The sequence below is a fragment of the Nyctibius grandis genome, chromosome 5 (assembly GCF_013368605.1).
Source record: "Nyctibius grandis isolate bNycGra1 chromosome 5, bNycGra1.pri, whole genome shotgun sequence".
NCBI lineage: Eukaryota > Metazoa > Chordata > Aves > Nyctibiiformes > Nyctibiidae > Nyctibius > Nyctibius grandis.
Genome location: NC_090662.1, coordinates 42,978,128 through 42,995,830, shown reverse-complemented (window position 1 = coordinate 42,995,830; position 17,703 = coordinate 42,978,128). Strand labels below are relative to the sequence as shown.

Below are 17,703 nucleotides of genomic sequence, written 5' to 3'. Positions count from 1 at the left end.
TGGCATAGATATTCACTTCAGTATTTAGGGTTACGCATTTATGGACTATGCCTAAAAGCTCTGGACCAGGGACTGTGAAGCACCCATTAGTTGCAGACAGGTGAAACAGGATCCAAAGTGAAACAGGGACATTAAAGCCCTGAGTAGCCATTGAACACCTTACCCTCTTCAGGGTACATCTACGTAGAGTAGCAAAAACAGTAAATGGTGCTCCCAAGGCCTAACGCACTGCTAGTTCATTTCTCTGTGCACACTCTGCATCTTCACATTGTTCTGTAGGAAAACATATTCTGAGACTTTGACAGAGGAGAACGGTTTTTATTAGATTGTTACTTGTGTCTGCTGACCCTAGATAGAAGTAGGAATTATCATTTAATGTGAGGAACTGTTAAGTTTATCCAGCAGAGACACAGCATAAAAAAATGTTTTGGTTACATTATTTTTGTACTTTAAAATAATTTCTTCTTTGCATGTAATTTAGAAAATAGAGTTTGATGACTGTTGGTAATTGCCTGTATTTTCTGTGATCAGCATGTGTAGTGTTCAAAATTGATGTTGCTAATTAAATAACACAAACAGGAACCAAGAGTTAATTGCAGTCTGTGCAGGTTGCCCCTCAGGTGTTTTATGTCACCTGGTAAGTCTCAGCTCATTAGCAGAAACAAAGTCAATAAGTGTTTACAGAACTGGAAGCAGCTGGAGAGTTACAAAATCACCATGTCCCATAGAAGCTGTGTGCATGTGAATGTGTACGGTCATGGTAATGGTCATGCTCCTGATCATCAGCATGAGCGAGACATTAATGAATTGAGAAGCGGTAGAAAATGACAGCCTGTATGTAGTTCTCTCTGTTGATTACCAAGCTATAAGATATAATAACTGAATTTTACCACCTCTCTGACGTGGCTATACAACTTCCAGTGGGTTCAGAGGTTGAGTAGGGATTGTATTCACATAACCTTAGCCTGCACGTTGTCCTGGGAGTATCTGTTCACTTGGTTATCAGATATGAACCTTGACTCACTTTCTGAGTCACTCCTTTTAAAAATACCTTTCTTTACAGGTGAACTACATATGTTTTTCCAGGATTTGTATTGAGTTTAGCTATATTAAGTACATGATGTTCAGGTGAACTTCACCTGAATTACCCAGTGTGTCTGACCTAGCTTATTGTTTATCCCATGTTCCCTGATTCTGAGCTACCTTCAGTCTACTGTGTTATCTTCAAGCTCCCGTATGACTTTGTGTGGCTCAACAGACCTCTAATGAGGATGTTGACTGGCACAGAGCTAGGAGCAACTTTCTGGAAGAGGTCATCTGTTCCAGCATATTTGCAGGTTTACCTTTCTACTTGCTCTTTCAGTATCCAATGTGATTATTTTGGGAATGGAATATATATAGACATCACATTACTATCACCTCTTGATTTCTTAACCCTCAAAAAATCTCTAGAAGTGGATCCTACTTTCCTTCATCTGTAATTATGAAAATCTTGCCATCTCAGTGCGTATCCCTGTTGCTATTTAAACAAAAAACTTAAGTTGACTTAAGTCTGCTGGCCCTAGATATCCATTGACAGTTTTTCTTCCTTTAGCCATTGCCAGCAGTTTATGTAGACTTTGTTTCCTCGTTACAGTATTTACATGGTTATCTAAAGGGATAAAAATTAGCCTTCTCCACAGAAACATAATTTCTATTATTCTATTTCTAGTCTTTTCACAAGTTTTGCAGTTTTCTACATAAGGAAGCACTTTGGGTTTTCATAAATGGGGAACGTCTAGATGTCAGCACTCTCTGGATTTGAAAGCAATGCAGCAGTCATTGCTAGAAGGCCAGAGCATATTTGTAGCTCACAAAGTATTTCTCTGCCTCTCCTAAAGGGGCTTTTTAATTGCGGGCATACTCAGCAGAACCATTTACAAGTTGGAGCTGTCACAGGCAGACCAGCTTTTCCAGATCTGCGGGATATGTGAGATGAGAGCCTTAAGCTGAGGTAGCACTGCGACTGCCACCGTCACTGATTTCAGAATTCAAAGCATCCCACATCTGGTTTTGCACTGCAGATAGATGGGCAGCCCCAGCCTGAGGTCATATTCATTATGCAGCTCTTTAGGAAACCCTGATTTACAACCTTTTTATAGAGAGGGAACTCCTATCCAGAAAGACAAAATTAATGGCACTACAGAAGTGCAAATATCGCTAATGGTGTGAAATTACCCATTTCATCATGTTTATTTAATGACATTTGAATGTTGGAGGAAAAGATGAGTGTAGAATTCCCCCTGGGGAAGCAAACTGCATTGATAACATCAAATCTGAATTCCCAGTTCTCTTGCTGCTTTTTCAACTTTCTAAGCCTGTCTGTTACTAATTCTTAGTGCCCGCTCTCATCATCTACCTTCCCATTATTTCAGCTCTGAACCAAGAATGGCACTGCTGCTTTTTACATGCAGATGTAATACTTCTTCAGTCTAAAGTAAACAACCACATGCTCTACTAACAATTAAAGCTTTACATGTGTTCTGTTGTACTTGAAGTTTGAATACGCAGGTATGCATTAAATATTTTAAGGATATGGCCTTAAAACCTCTCATATATCCAAATAGTCATCTTCCAGAAGGATATGGAGACTGTCAACTAGCAGCTTCTTTCTTGCACAAAAGTTTTGTGAAAAACATCTGTAAATGACAAAAATCATCCGCTTTCTTATGTAGGTGTATATTCTGCTTTCTATTACTGAATCACCTCAAAAATATTAAAATTAAAATTGAAAAGGTTTGAGTCACTGAATGAAGACTCAGATTTTTGACTTACATAAATTACAAAATAGTTGTTCAAGTTGAAGATGAAGTCTATTTGGACTCCTACAAAATGGAAAGAAATTATTATTTATTCATTGCATTTTGCAAAATATTTTTGCAAATGCATTTTTCTCATTTGTGAGCTGCTTTATGATCTGTCTAATCTATATATGAACAGAAGATAGAGAAGACACAGAATACAGAATTACAATGAAGTTTAAGAACGTCAGAGTTAGTTGCAAGATTACAGCTTAGAATCTCTAATCACAGTCTAACGTTAAAAGACTGATGAGTCATAAACATGTTTTCAAATTATATTAGGTAAAAAAAGACACCATTCAGCTGGCATGACAAAGTTCCCATCTTATTCAGGTTATGCAAATAATTTAAATGCTTGTCTTGTATTTTGTGTATTAGTTATGTAATATATCATGATGTCAATTAACTGCAAAAATTGTTCTTAATAAAACAAGAATCTTTAATGGTATATAATACAGGCTTCAAACAGAAAAGAACATACATGACGAAGTAAATAAAAATAACTCCAATTCAGTGTAAATGATATATCATTTGCTGTCTCCCCCTATCATTGATGTGCCTGGATAGGATCTCCCCCTATCCTTGATGTGCCTGGAGACAGCACCAAGGACAAGTTGTTCCATTACCTTTCCGGGGATGGAGGTAAGGCTGACCGGTCTATACTTACCCGGGTCCTCCTTCTTGCCCTTTTTGAAGACTGGAGTGACATTCGCTTTCCTCCAGTCCTCAGGTACCTCTCCCGTTGCCCACGACTTAGCAAAGATGATGGAGAGTGGCCTAGCAATGACTTCCACCAGCTCCCTCAGCACCCGCGGGTGCATCCCATCAGGGCCCATGGATTTATGGATGTCCAGATTGCTTAATTGTTCCCTGACCCAGCCCTCATCAACCAAGACAGACTCCTTCTCTATCCTGACTTCTTCTGGGGCCTCAGGGGTCCAGGGCTCCTCAGGACAGCCTCCAGCAGTATAGACAGAGGCAAAGAAGGCATTCAGTAACTCCACCTTCTTTTTATCCTCTGTCTCCAGGGCCCCCACCTCATTCATCAGTGGGCCTACATTGCCTCTAGTGTTGGTTTTACCTGCAGTGTATTTGAAGAAGCCCTTTCTGTTGTCCTTGACCTCTCTTGCAAGGTTTAATTCCAAGGAGGCCTTAGCTTTCCTAGTTGCCTCCCTACATCCTCTGACAACAGACTTATATTCCTCCCAAGTGGCCAGCCCCTCCTTCCATGATCTGTACACTATCTTCTTCCACTTGAGTTTGCCCAGCAGTTCCCTGTTTAACCATGCAGGTTTCTGACTTCCAAATATATAATGCATTATTAATGATACCATAGGAAAGAGGTAAAAGGATAGGAGAAATGAGTACAATGAGCATTGAGAGGACAGTGTAACCCACACTCTCAGACTGTCACCCCAGTAACTACATCACATTGTGGTACAGGAATGACCTACACAACTCAGAAGTCAGGAAAATGAAATAACCTGCCTTCTGAGATTTCCTTCAGAAGAAAGATAGAAGACTATTCTGTGTCTTCTCATTAGATCTGATCAGTAAATCCACATTACCTTGTGACACAGTGGTATCAAATGACACTGAAAGAGCTGACCCTAATCTTTGCTAGGAGACTACAAGCCCAGAGATTAATGCAAAACACAGGACTGATAGAAATCAAAGCGTGCCTCTTGAAGAGAGGCATTAACAAACCTTATCCTTAATAGGCTGAATGCATTCTCACACACTTTAATCATCCATGAAGGTCATAGAGTCTTTCTATAGTTGACTGACTCACTGTCCAAGTGCATGTAAAAGCTCAGTGAGGGAATCTTGGACAAAAGCCAGACCTCACAGATGGAGCGTTTCTCACTCTTGTGTTGGTGCTTCCTACAGAAGTGGTCAAATCAGCCCCAAATCAGCTGATCTCATTTGAGAAATTAGTTCTCCCTGCAAAAAAAGAAGTGTAAATCTGTCACATAGCTGAGACAAACCAGTTTAGTCATATCACCTGCCCACCTCCAGCGTAGCTTTGCCAGTCTGAACTGTGGATGCCAGTGGAGCGCCCTGGACTCACCTCAGCACCTCGTACGGCATCTTTGTCCTATGCGATGCAGCAGTCTGTAGGAACGTCCTCAGCTGGGACCTACACGTGCAAACAGGACTTGTATGAAAACCAGTATCTAGTCCAGGACGATGGCCAGCACTCAAACTTTTTGATAGCAGGTTGAGAAACTTATCCTTTTATTGCACTAGTGTTCCTCTTAGTTTCTGATAATTCAAGGTTTGGCTTCAACTGTATGGCAAGGTTTGTAGTATCTCTTCTGTACAGTTTTTGGGGACATCAGTGACTTTCAACATTCATCTAAGCATCCAGCTCTTTTTCTGCCTCTTGTTCAGTTTTTGTCCTCATCAACTTCCTCTGGTAAAAAGGTCTGTGGATTAATTACTGTGTGTGAAAGACTGCTTCCTTTGATAAATTTTGATTTTCTCACATTTTAATGAACATTCACTTGAAAATCAGTATGGGGGGAAACCATACAGCAGTCTTAACTAATTAGATTAACCCTACATTTCCCATTAGTGTTACTTCTGTCTTTGATTTCTTTCAGAGTGCTCATAACATGCATAAATATTTAAATGTACAGACTTTCATGAAAAATTGATCAAAAGCCAAAATTGTTCTTTAATGCTATATGAGAACTGCATAAATCCAGGAAATATTAATTATGCTTACTTTAAACAAAGGTTTTCTGTAAAAGATGTGGGGTTTTTTCTCTAGCAAAAATGAGAGTGAAGTTTTACAATGTCACATCTTGAAAAGCAGCATCCAAATATACAAAACTTCCCTGGACTAATTGGGACTAAAGAAATCAAAATATCCCATTCCTATAACTGTTTCTTAATGTTTATATGGAACCAATTTAAAGTTTTTTTTCTCATCACCCAAATACTCTTTGGACAAGCACACTTACATTTTCGCAGGCTACATGTGAAATATGGAAGTTTGGCAGATTTGCGTGCTCTGCAGCCTCGCTGTCTCCTCATCAGAAAATAGGTGACTTAAACAGAAGCGTGTTCCTGGTCCAGAGCATTTCTCAATGCTTTTCACTGGTTCTTGTAAATTCATACATGTGCCTGTAATTTTTCTACTATTTCAGGTGATTTTCACTACACTTTTGTACAGTAGTCAAGACTTCGCCTCACAATATTTCAGTAATCGCTCTCTGACCTTAGAAGTATTTAGGTGTCCCAAGATTTATATTCTAGTCACATTGTGTTCTTGCAGAAATATATTATGTGTGAAAGTTTGAGTAGGTCACTGCAGGCAACTGCTAATACACAGACAGAAACATGAAACTCCTTTAATATCACCAAGAATAATAGATTTTATACTCAGAAGAATTTTATCTTAGTTTACAGACATAATTCAAAGTTTAATGTGGACTTCATAGAAGGGCAGGTTTCTCCTCTTGAAGAAAATAGCATTGTAGATGGAGAGGTAAACAGGAGAGGAGGGAATGCCACCTCGGACACTGGTTTGGTTTAGGGCAAAGTGCCTTTGGAGGCTCATCTTGGCAAAATGCTCAGTTCTAGTTGCATAATACTGACCTGCATCAGAAGGTCAGCTGCTCCTACGCAATTCACGGACTACATGAGATGCTAAACCTGCTGTGAGCCATGGCACACAGAATATTAGAAAAGCCAAAATCTTCTGTGGATGTGTATTAGGCTACCTGAGCCAGCCAAAGGGTCTAACCTGACGTCCAGTGCAGCTGTGATCTCAAGTCATTGAATGGCAACAGGAAGGCAAATCTAATGTGTTTTAGGGGAAGAAAAGAGAAAATCCAGGTATTTTCACAATTTATTGCCAGATTTTTTGTAGTCCTGTACCCAAGCTGTACAAATACAGCTCCAACACTTTCACCTTCACTCCTGATAAATGCATCCTTTTTCAGTTGTACAGCTGAGGCTGTCTGATGGGGGTGGCAAGATGAAACACAGTGACACTAATTAACTGTAGATGCTGTCACTGTGCAGGCAGCAGAGCAGGGTGTTCAGATGGGGGGACCCACAGGCTGGCCACAATCCAGTGTTTGCTTTAGCGCAAAGAACATTTTATAGCACTCTTGGTGCCTTTCTTAAAACATAAATAATTAAGTGGAGCACAGGCAGGTAAGACAACTCTTTTCTGAGCTTTCTCTTTTGTTTGGTCTAAGTAAATAGGAGTGATTATTTTTATTTTCATTTTTAGAGCAGCCTTTCTTTGGTTTTAGCACAAAATAGAACTTACTACACAATGGCCCTTAAGTATGTAAAATTCCTGGTATGTATAATTTGCTGATCTACTTTTAATCTTTTTTCATAAAAGTGTTGTGAAGACTTATACTTTAACCTTTAACCTTCTTCATGCTTGATTGTTTTTCTTCCTGTATATTCAGATTAGCTGGACATTTGAGAAAACTTGTGGTGGTAGGGCCAGAAGGAGTTTAGAGGGGAGTAACCAATGTATAGAAAAGGAATGGTATATTTGAGGCTCATTGCAGAAAGTATATCACTGATGATAAGGAAAAGATAAGAAAGGGAGGCATCTCTGAATTTTTCTTGAAGAGCAGAACTTGACTTGGCAAATTATGATTTATTGTAATATCCTAAAAATATTATTTCAGAAACTGTTATACATTCATCCCTTTCATGTTGTTTTTTTTCTTTAACATGAAAATCTTTATCAAAAAGCCCCTGTAGTATCTCAGTTGTGAATGGTCTTTGGTGTTTTTCTGTGCTGAGTTTCCTTTTCTGGAACTCTCTTCCCAAGTTTTCCACTACAAGCAGAAAACTCCTTCCCTTCAAACTACCTGTTTTACTTGGATCAGATAAACCTAGAAACTGTCACTACAGTTGCAATATCCCGGTTGGTAATTGCTCAGGGAAATGAGTCCTCCAGGGTGTTTGCCTCTAGGCTCAACAAGTCGCTATTGCCAACAGTGGTAACGGATTCAAAATGGTGAACTCCTTGGGGAGTAGGTTGAAATCCAGGATAAACACTGCAGATGAGCAAAGGGTAAGTGATTAGTGCTGTCTAACCGGGATGCTTCAGCCCTTTCTTTTCCAAAGCAAAAGGAGCAACTAGAGGAACACAGTAAGACATAACTTGTGTATCTATGCTAATGTTTTGTTTTATTTTTTTCTACAAATTTATTTTACAGGGGTTAATTTCACTTTTTATTGCAGGGGGTGCTGGAATACGCAATGATTTTGTCTGTGTAATTGTAACCTGTAAATGCCCAGACACGTCTCCATTCTGGGAGGGAATCTCTTAATGCTGGTTTATATTGTTTGTCTAATGTACAGGTATTGTTGCATTTGTAGTTCATTCGTTATCAGTTTTCTATCCTAATCTCTTACCTTATGGACTCTAGTCAACACAGTATCTAGGCATGCCATCAGAACGGCACATGAATATTAAAATATTAAAATATTAAAATATTAATAATGTTTTAGAAATTTTCTACTGATAGGAATAGTTAAGACTTTATTTTTTTCTTTCTCTTCTCTATCTATCTTCCTTCTTTTGTTTTTTCTTTCTCTGACTAACTTTTCTCAACAAAAATTATCATAGTTAGGAATTTACAGAAAGGCAATTTTGTGCCAGGCCCTCAGGTCAGACTTAAATTTCAGTCACCTTCAGAAGGGCACATGCCAGAGTTGAGAATATAATGCCCCCAAGTCTTGCCTTCATCACAGATCTTGATAGTGTCATGGGGTTATTGTATGATAGCATTTATGTAATTGAGGAGACCCATTGCCTTTTAGTGCTGAGTAGGCATAAATTAGCCTGGGTCTTGTCAGAAGAACCTTGGGAAAAGAGTAGAATCTTGCCCTGTTCCTATAATTTTCCACAAGCATCCAGAGATGGCCACAGGATACTGAACTTGATGTGTCTCCAGTCTGGTCCGCTCCTGCTTTATGCTTGTACAAATCCAGTACAAAAAAAAAGGGTAATAGAAAGCACAGAGCACGTTTGTGATGTGCTTGCTCACATTAAAGCAGGTGCTCTTGGGGTCCCATTGAGCATTTCTATACATTATCTTTCACTGATCGAGTTAGAAATCCAATTCCTAAAGTACCAGATTCTGGATTGCTAACTTTCCTCTTGATAGGAAGAGGCAAATGCACCATCTTGTGCTGCCTGATGTAGAAAAAGGCAGTCTGTGTTACTCTTACTTAAATTTTACTATAATGGCCAAGGAACTAAGCTTCACACTAACACCAGCAATTGAGAAGCAGATTCCTTGAATGGACAGCAAAGCAAGGTTCTTATAAAATATATGAGCTTTTTCTTCCTCAGATACTTCTTGGTGTTTTTTTGGATGAATAGTCACCAAAAAATCTTTATTGCTGCACAAGAAGCACCCTGAGATGAGGCTTAGGGACAAATTTCTTCCCACCCGCTTAGGAGGTTTCCTAAAAGGGTCCTGAAATCTCCAGCTGCAAGGCCAGGTGAGCTTTCTAAGCAGGCTGACACCAGACCAACAGAGTGAGTGCTGTGGTCTTCAGACTTCCCCCAGAACCACCAAGGACAATATAGCTGTTATAGAGACACACACAGACTGTGCAGCCTTTTATGACTATTTGTTATAGGATATGGTGGACCAAATTCAGGTGTGGTAGAAGGAAATGTGACTCTCCTGAAGATAATGGAGTTTCACCACATTTTATTGTCCCTGGATATGATGAACCACAATCTCAACATACTACATCTCTAAGAATTTATTACCTCCTTATAGGCTCTTTAAGATCTTCTGTTTCACCTGAAGCGAGGTATTTTTCTGGCTGTTTCATTTCTGCGTCTTTATCAGTAAGCTTTTAACACGCTATTTAACAACACCTCTATTAATGTGATCTGATCCCTGGCTTAAGTATGTGAATGTATTAAGTGAATATATTTTGATTTTATGCCTGCTAATTTTGCTCAGTAATAACAGTTAGCATTATCCCCATAACTCTGGGTCACTGAGTTAGACAAGCAGTTTCGCAGTCTTTACACCATCCTGATGGATCTCTAGGGACCCTCACAACAGCCTTACTATTTCAGCAACAACTCCCTTTCTCATTTACCCAGGATCCTCAGACCAGGCTGTTGACTTTCAGTGTAGTGACGGCTTCACAGCTCCAAACCAATTCTTGTCTGCTATATTGCTCAGGTGTGCCATGGCTGAAGCGAGCCAGTCTGGGCAACAGAAGAAATGGTGCTCAGATCTGCCAGATCTCCATATGTCCCCTCTCAAGACATTTGTCTGTTTCAATGACAAAGCTGGAGCAGTTTTGTAACCACTCAGGACGTCAGTCTAATTCAAGAAGAAGCAAAGAGAAGAAGATTTTGCATTTTGAAAATGCCAGCGTAATTTAAATTGAAGAATTCTATAATACTTCCAGCTGAATTAAAGTTCAACTATGTAGTAAAAGCAGCTCTCCGTTCATGCCTCAAGACCTGACAATCCCATTAGTGTTAAAAAATGAAAAAAAGGGGGAAAAAATTAAAAACAGTAGGTACTGATGGAAAAATCAAATTGACTGTGGAAAAGGAAAGAAAATATTTTATGATTTTACATCATAACTTATAAATACTTGCTGATAAATAAAAACAACAGTCAAAATGTGTCATGCTGTTTTTCTTTCAGAAAAAAGTTGCCTTTCTTTCTAGACCATAACCCTATTCCCAGTGTGATGTCTGAACCATGGATATTTAATTCTCTTTATGCAGCCCTAGGTAGGAAGGAAGAATACTTGCTTGGATCCTCAGAGCAGCAAGCTGGCCTATGACTCTAAATAGGAAGTTTAAAATAAAAAAATCTTTTTCAGCTCAAGTCAACTGGCTCAATCAGAACTCACTATCTTCCTAAGTCAGAGGTTGCCAGAAGCATTGGAAGCCTTCTGGGACCATCTGACATACTCCTCTTCCCTCTCTTCTCCACTACATATTGTCTGCAAAGGGGATATGGAAGTGAAGAAAGGGACACCAAAGTGCCACATGGAAGTACTGGCCACCAGGCATCATGTGAAGACCCCATATCTGGGTCTTCTTGGAAACAGAAGATTTGAACCTGAATTATTTCCTGGGTAAAATTCCACTGACTTCACAGGAAGGATTTGAGCATGAGGAAACATTTAAATTTCACTATGATTCCAACACAAAGAAAGAAGATGCTTCAGTGATATACTTGATCTCTGCTGAGAATTATAGTGTTCTCTGACTCGCATGAGGAAGTTTTAGGAAATTCAAGTATTTGGAATGATCCAGAATATTTCTTTTTTTGATCTCAGAAACCGCTAATCAAAACTAAAATTGTGTAATTTCACTATCTCTGACTCATTCTTCACCTGCAGGGAGAAATGCTAAGATAATATTCAAAGCAAATTTTCATTGTGTAAATCCAACATCTCATTCTTTAAAGGTGAATTGATGTTTAATGCTTGACTTTCATTTTTAATGTAGTAATTGTGTTATCTTGAACACTGTGACTTGTCCAAGGAATTTAGCCAAAACCTCTGGAACCTATTCTGAATGTAGTTGAGGAAAGGTGGTACTTTGCTAATAAGCAGCATTTAAGGTGCTTAAATTTTCCTTTGGACTTATTCTTTATTGCGATGCAAGTAGATTGCACAGATTATCGTTCCGGGAAAAAAAAAACAATTAGCAAAGAGTCCCAGAGATCAGTTATCTTGAGAACTGAATGTGTTGAGCAAGGAGTTCATTTGAAGTGGTTTTCTGTTTTTCAGACACTGCAAATGGATGTAAACAAGCTGAATATCACATTGCTTCAGATATTTCGCCAAGGAGTGGCAGCAGCACTGGGCCTGTTACCTCAGCAAGTTCATATCAACAGACTCATTGTAAGTACCAAAGGGCTGTGTATAATAAAGTGTACCTAGTTATTTTGAATTCTCTTACATTTCTTTTCCTGTCACTGTGCAGAAGTGCAATAAAATAGGACAGAAAAATACTTTATTCCAGTATTTTTTAAAGTGCACTACAGAAAGATAGATCTCCATTACAAAATTATTTAAATTGTCTTTTGAAAGGAAACCATTCTCAGTTAGTCTAGAGAAAAATTAAGTCAGATAAATCTCTTATGTGTCCTGTTCATAAGCAGATTGCTTATGCCTTAGTTTTCATTCCAACGCAGTTCTACATCACATTCATTAAGAAACAATTGTTCATGTTTTTTTCTCAAAGGTTGAATATTGCTCAAAAAATATATGTGATTCTGCTTTTCAAAGGAATCTTCACAGTTTATCCTCACACTTTCCATTAGTAAAATAAATGTCTTCTCACAAGATTAATATTCATGTTTTGCTATTCAGCTATAGCAATCTATGCTCAGAAATGATCTTCTAGACTACGGTATCATATTTGCAAAAGATGACGACAAATTTGCTTCTAGCAACAAAGATTTTTTAAAAACCATTGTCATTGTATGGTTTTCTGTGTATGGTAAAGAGCAAACTTTCTTAACACTGTTGTCTTTTTATGACAGTTTTGCCATGAAGCAAAAAAAACCAACATCATGTGTGTACTGCTAGCGTTCAGTTGCAGAAGGAAGAAGAGTTATTTTACTTTGTTCTACATGCAGGGTGAATATTAGGGAAGAAAACTGACAGGTTCAGCATAAAAGTATTTCCTGCCTTGATAGCTTGATAGGATTGTATACATCAAAAAGGATTATAAAACTCCTTCAAATAATGTCTCTGTGAGAACGGATCACACGGGAAGTACAGCGGAGAAGATCAATAGGAATGCAATGCAGCCCTTTTCATGTTCACCAGGGATGTCACTCATTCGTGACAAGTGATGTTAACTCTCCTTTGTCCCCTGCATTAACCAGAATGAAAGGCTGAAAGACATATTCAGAGAAAAGCACAATTAAATGAGAAATGTTCCAGAGTTTGGGATGTGTATTTCAACACCCTAAGTCACTTAGTAGCTTTCTTACTATGCTCTGTGGAAATTATGTAACTAAGCAGAAGAAATATGCTCTTTATTTTCCTACTGGCTCCGTAGCTTTTCCCTTTCTCCTCTCATTTGTGATCTAAGGGAAGAGCTAATGTCGTTTTGCACCTGCATATAGCTCAGAATACAGTAAGTACTGTTAATTAATTAGTCTTCTCAACATCTGTAAAGGTCTGCTATGAGTTAACATTTTAGTGGTATAAGAAAGAAAGCAAACTTTTGCCGTATTTGCTCTAAAAATCACACAGTCAAAATTCACGAGGAAGAAAAATATATCTTCAGAGACCTTATTCCCACTTTGCATCCTTCCAACATGAGACAATTCCTCTCATGCAGAGTGTTGGCAAGCAAGCAGGGCACATCAAAATTCATCTCACCTCACTTCAGCCTAGTCTAAGCTACTCATCTAGGCTCCCTGTAAAAGCAACATAGAGAAGGGTAACTGGAGGAGAGGCATTGAGATCCTGACTTTTTTAGGATGGATTAAATAATTCTCTAGAGATGCCAGTCTCTCTCTGCTGATTGTGGAGGTAGTTTAGATGACTGAAGCTGACTCCCTCCCAAGTGAGCAGCTCTCAGAAGTGATCAGGAGCCTAGCAGCCAGGATGTGGTTGGGCACAGGCAGAGCAGAGGGCCTGCTAGCCTCTTACATATAACAACACATAGTGTGCCAGGAAATATTAACTGGGCATTTCCAGTGTCTCCTTAACCTTTCCAGTAAATCCTCCTCCCATAAAGGCCTTTTAATGGGCAGAGGGATTCCTAAACAGAGAAGGCACGAAACACTGGGAATGCTGCGTCCCCACCAGGCCTTGCCTTGTGCCTGCCACCTACATCCAGAACCAGCCACCTACCCACATCAGAGACCGAGTAGCACTGCAGCCTCAAATCAGCTTTTTCAGCTTGACAGAAGTCTCTACCTTGAACTGATGCTCCAGACCTATAGGTTTGTTTTCAGTCCTTATAACCCTGCTGATCTGAATAGTCCCACTGGAAAATACCCAGTCCCACCAGTAGCCAATGTCCTTATCAATCTTCTCAAGCAGATGGACCAGCGGCACACGTGAGAGCACAGAGGGCAGATTTAGGGTAAACATGCTTGAAAGTGTCCCTTTCTGTGCAGCTCTACCTCTGAATGCAAAACTAGATATTTTAAGAAGAGCAAAAGATGTCTTTTTATTCACTTCAGTAAAGATAATGATGCACATTCAACGTGAGGGGAAGGAGATGGGGAAAATCAGGATTACCCCCGTTTGAAATGATCTCTCCCATCCCATAATGATGAATAGCAAATAACCAGACCAGTGAGGTTCTTGCATGCACAGGCAGCAATGCAGGTAGTAGCTCCATAGTTACCTTGTGTGCGTGGAACCCACCAGGTCTGGACTCTACATCACAGCCTCAGCTAAGTTGGCCATAGCCCTGGGGAACCTGGTTCCTACACTCTGTTTGGACATCAGCACTGTCTAGAGTTCTGGTCTCGGGTGCTGCTCTAGTCTATCATAACAGAGGAACCCTCTGGTAGTCTCTCCTTTTGCTCCCTTGCGACAGAGTGAGCATCATTGACATCTATAATACAGCACCCCTTGGGCTACCAGGACTGCATCAAAGACACCAGGGCAGGAATGAATAAAGGGGAGAGCAGGCATTCTCAGCTTACCCATTAAATGTAAACAAAAATTTTCTGGTACTTTCCTTTTGTTGTGCCATTTTAAGGACTTGCACTGCAGTCGACTAAAAGGACTTTATACTTCGTTGTGGAATGTGTCTGCAATGTGTTGACACAGAATTAGAAAGCAGTGCCAAAATACCACAGCATTATTGTCCTGGTTTGGCCCAAACCAGGCCAATTAGTCTTAGAGAAACCAAGGTCACTGTTAAATTCCTCACTGCTTATGAGTGAAGAGCCGAAGGGGGTTGTACCTGCAGGGAGGAGTGGACGGGGCAGGTGACCCAGGATTGACCGGCAAGGTATTCCATCCCATACATGTCATTCTCACTTTCCTGCTTATCACTAACCCACTGCCTCCTGGAGGTGGGGCCCAGGAGGGAGGGGCCCTCCTGTCTCCCACTGATTGGTACCAGCTTTGCCAAATCTCCAGTTAAAAGCCTGCAGGTGTAATGGCAGGGGAGCTACTGCATTTTCCCCTCTGCCCGTGCTGGGTGGAGGTACTGCCTTTTCCCCTCTGCCTGTACTGGGGGGAGCAATTCTGCCTGAGGAGGATTTCCAAGCTCTTGATCTTGGTTTTGTACATATTTGTATATATTTGGTTATTTCTATTATTATTGTTATTATATTCTTTTTCATTATTATAGTTTATTAAAACTGTTTTAACTTTCCAACCCATAAGTCTCTCTCCCTTTTCCCTTTCCCTTAGGTGGGGGGGAGAGGGTTAACAGAGAGCATCTGCCACCTGGTTAATAGCTGGCCCAGCTTTAAACTGTGACAGATTTATTGGTGCCCAACGTGGGGCACGAGAGAAGCTCCAACAGGTTGCTCTGATAAGTTGAATCCTGGCTCTGGTGGGAGGAGACCCGGAGAGCTCAGCTGAGAGAATATCAGATTTCTTCCTTTGAGATTTACGAGGGGTTGGAAAGTTAAAACAGATAGTGAAGATGGTGATGTCATTTTTGAATGCTGTGTTATCTCATCTTTTTATGGAGTTTCTTTCACAATTGAGTATTGCAATGATGCCTTACCTGCCGTGGGCACTGTGTTATTGCTTGCTTCTTATGAATGTTTACATGCAGTTTAGCAGTGGGCGCTGGTCGAAATGTATTGTTTTGGTATGGGGTTTGATACTGATTTATGCTGTGATAAACTGGGCAGTTAATATTCCGATCTCTTATCTCTATGACACAATGATGGGCAGCTTTAATCGCGAATCAGTAGCAGCAACTTCATCTGCACGCTCCAGGCGCCCTTTAGCTGATTCTGTTAATGATTACACTTCCAGTTTTACTTTGGGAAATAGCACCTTCTCCTTTTCTGCCAAGCTGATTCCACCAGATTTTGCGAAATTAGGATGGTGCTGTCTAGGTGGCATGTTTTTATTTTTGGTTGTCCTGAATGTGTTTCTGATGTGGGATAAGATTAAATATCAGTGCAGGGACAGTTGTAGGTGTCATGCAGCCACCTCAGATCCTACAGTGTGTACTGCTGCTACAGCCACTAAACCCACTGAAACCTCGGCAGCCTGTACCACAGCTGCTACACCCCCCAAGATGGCCACTGTAGCTACTCAGACTCTCAGCACTCCCACGACAGCCACTGCATCTACTCAGACTCCAGCATCTATCGAATCTCTACCAATTGCTCCTGTAACCAGGAAGAAATACCAAAAGAAATCAGCTCGTGAAGAGAAGGATGATGACTCAGAGCCTTCTAAGACAGAGCCATCATATGACCCAGGTGAGGGCCCTTCTCAGGCAGAGTTAGGGCCCGACACAGATGGGGGTTCCCTTGATTGTCCTTTTAAAGCAGACCCATCACAGAAGAAAGGTCCTTCTAAAGCAGAACTATCACAAGAGGAGGACTCGGACGTAGAGATAACCTACCACTCCTTATCCCTGAAGGACCTGAGAAATATAAGGAAAGACTTCAGCCGTTATGACGGTGAACCTATTATTACCTGGCTGCTCCGATGCTGGGATAATGGGGCAGACAGCATGCAATTAGATGGCAGAGAAGCCAGACAGTTGGGATCCCTGTCCAGAGATGGTGGTATTGATAAGGCGCTCGCAAGAAAGTCAAACACTGTCAGTCTCTGGAGGCGACTCTTGTCAGCTGTAAAGAGCAGGTATCCCTATAAAGATGATGTTATGAGTCACCTAAGCAAATGGACCACTATAGAAAAAGGTATTAACTACCTTAGAGAACTGGCTGTGCAAGAGATCATTTATAGACACCCACGGAACATTGTAGATCCTGTAGATCCTGATGAAGTGGAATGCAACCGATCCATGTTCCGGAAGGTTGTGAAGAATGCTCCACCGACATATACCCATACATTGTCAATATTAGTATGGGGAGAAGATGATATGGCACGTTCTACTGTGGGCGAAATGGCTAACTGTATGCGACAGTATGAAGATAGTATTTCTTCCCCACTGCAGGCACGCATCTCGGCTGTGGAAAAACTGACTAAGGAGAACAAGGACTCATTTAAACAACTGTCAGACAAACTGTCCATGATAGAGAATAAACTTGACTCTCTACCTACACAGGCGCGCGTTGCAGCCGTTAAGAGAAAACGTTCTCCTACAGGACCAGCTCAAAGGAAACAGAACACATCACGAGGTATCCTGTGGTTTGCCCTGCGTGGTTATGGGGAGGACATGAACTTGATGGACTTTTTGCATAAAGATGAATCATAAACTAGTGATATGTATATCTATATTTGAAAATGAAAAGGTAGTGGTGATCTGAGTATGACATGAATGGTATGGAATAAGGGGTGGAATGTCCTGGTTTGGCCCAAACCAGGCCAATTAGTCTTAGAGAAACCAAGGTCACTGTTAAATTCCTCACTGCTTATGAGTGAAGAGCCGAAGGGGGTTGTACCTGCAGGGAGGAGTGGACGGGGCAGGTGACCCAGGATTGACCGGCAAGGTATTCCATCCCATACATGTCATTCTCACTTTCCTGCTTATCACTAACCCACTGCCTCCTGGAGGTGGGGCCCAGGAGGGAGGGGCCCTCCTGTCTCCCACTGATTGGTACCAGCTTTGCCAAATCTCCAGTTAAAAGCCTGCAGGTGTAATGGCAGGGGAGCTACTGCATTTTCCCCTCTGCCCGTGCTGGGTGGAGGTACTGCCTTTTCCCCTCTGCCTGTACTGGGGGGAGCAATTCTGCCT

The 17,703-nt window shown here is 40.7% G+C and overlaps 1 protein-coding gene across 1 annotated transcript in view; it reads left to right on the top strand.

The window, feature by feature from the left end:
- Window positions 1-17,703, top strand: part of PTPRR (protein tyrosine phosphatase receptor type R) — a 139,329-nt gene that overhangs the window by 46,275 nt on the left and 75,351 nt on the right. Inside the window, exon 3 of the mRNA XM_068401734.1 lies at window positions 11,616-11,729. Within this exon, the coding sequence (XP_068257835.1) occupies window positions 11,616-11,729 (114 nt within the window). The remainder of the gene's footprint in view (window positions 1-11,615; window positions 11,730-17,703) is intronic.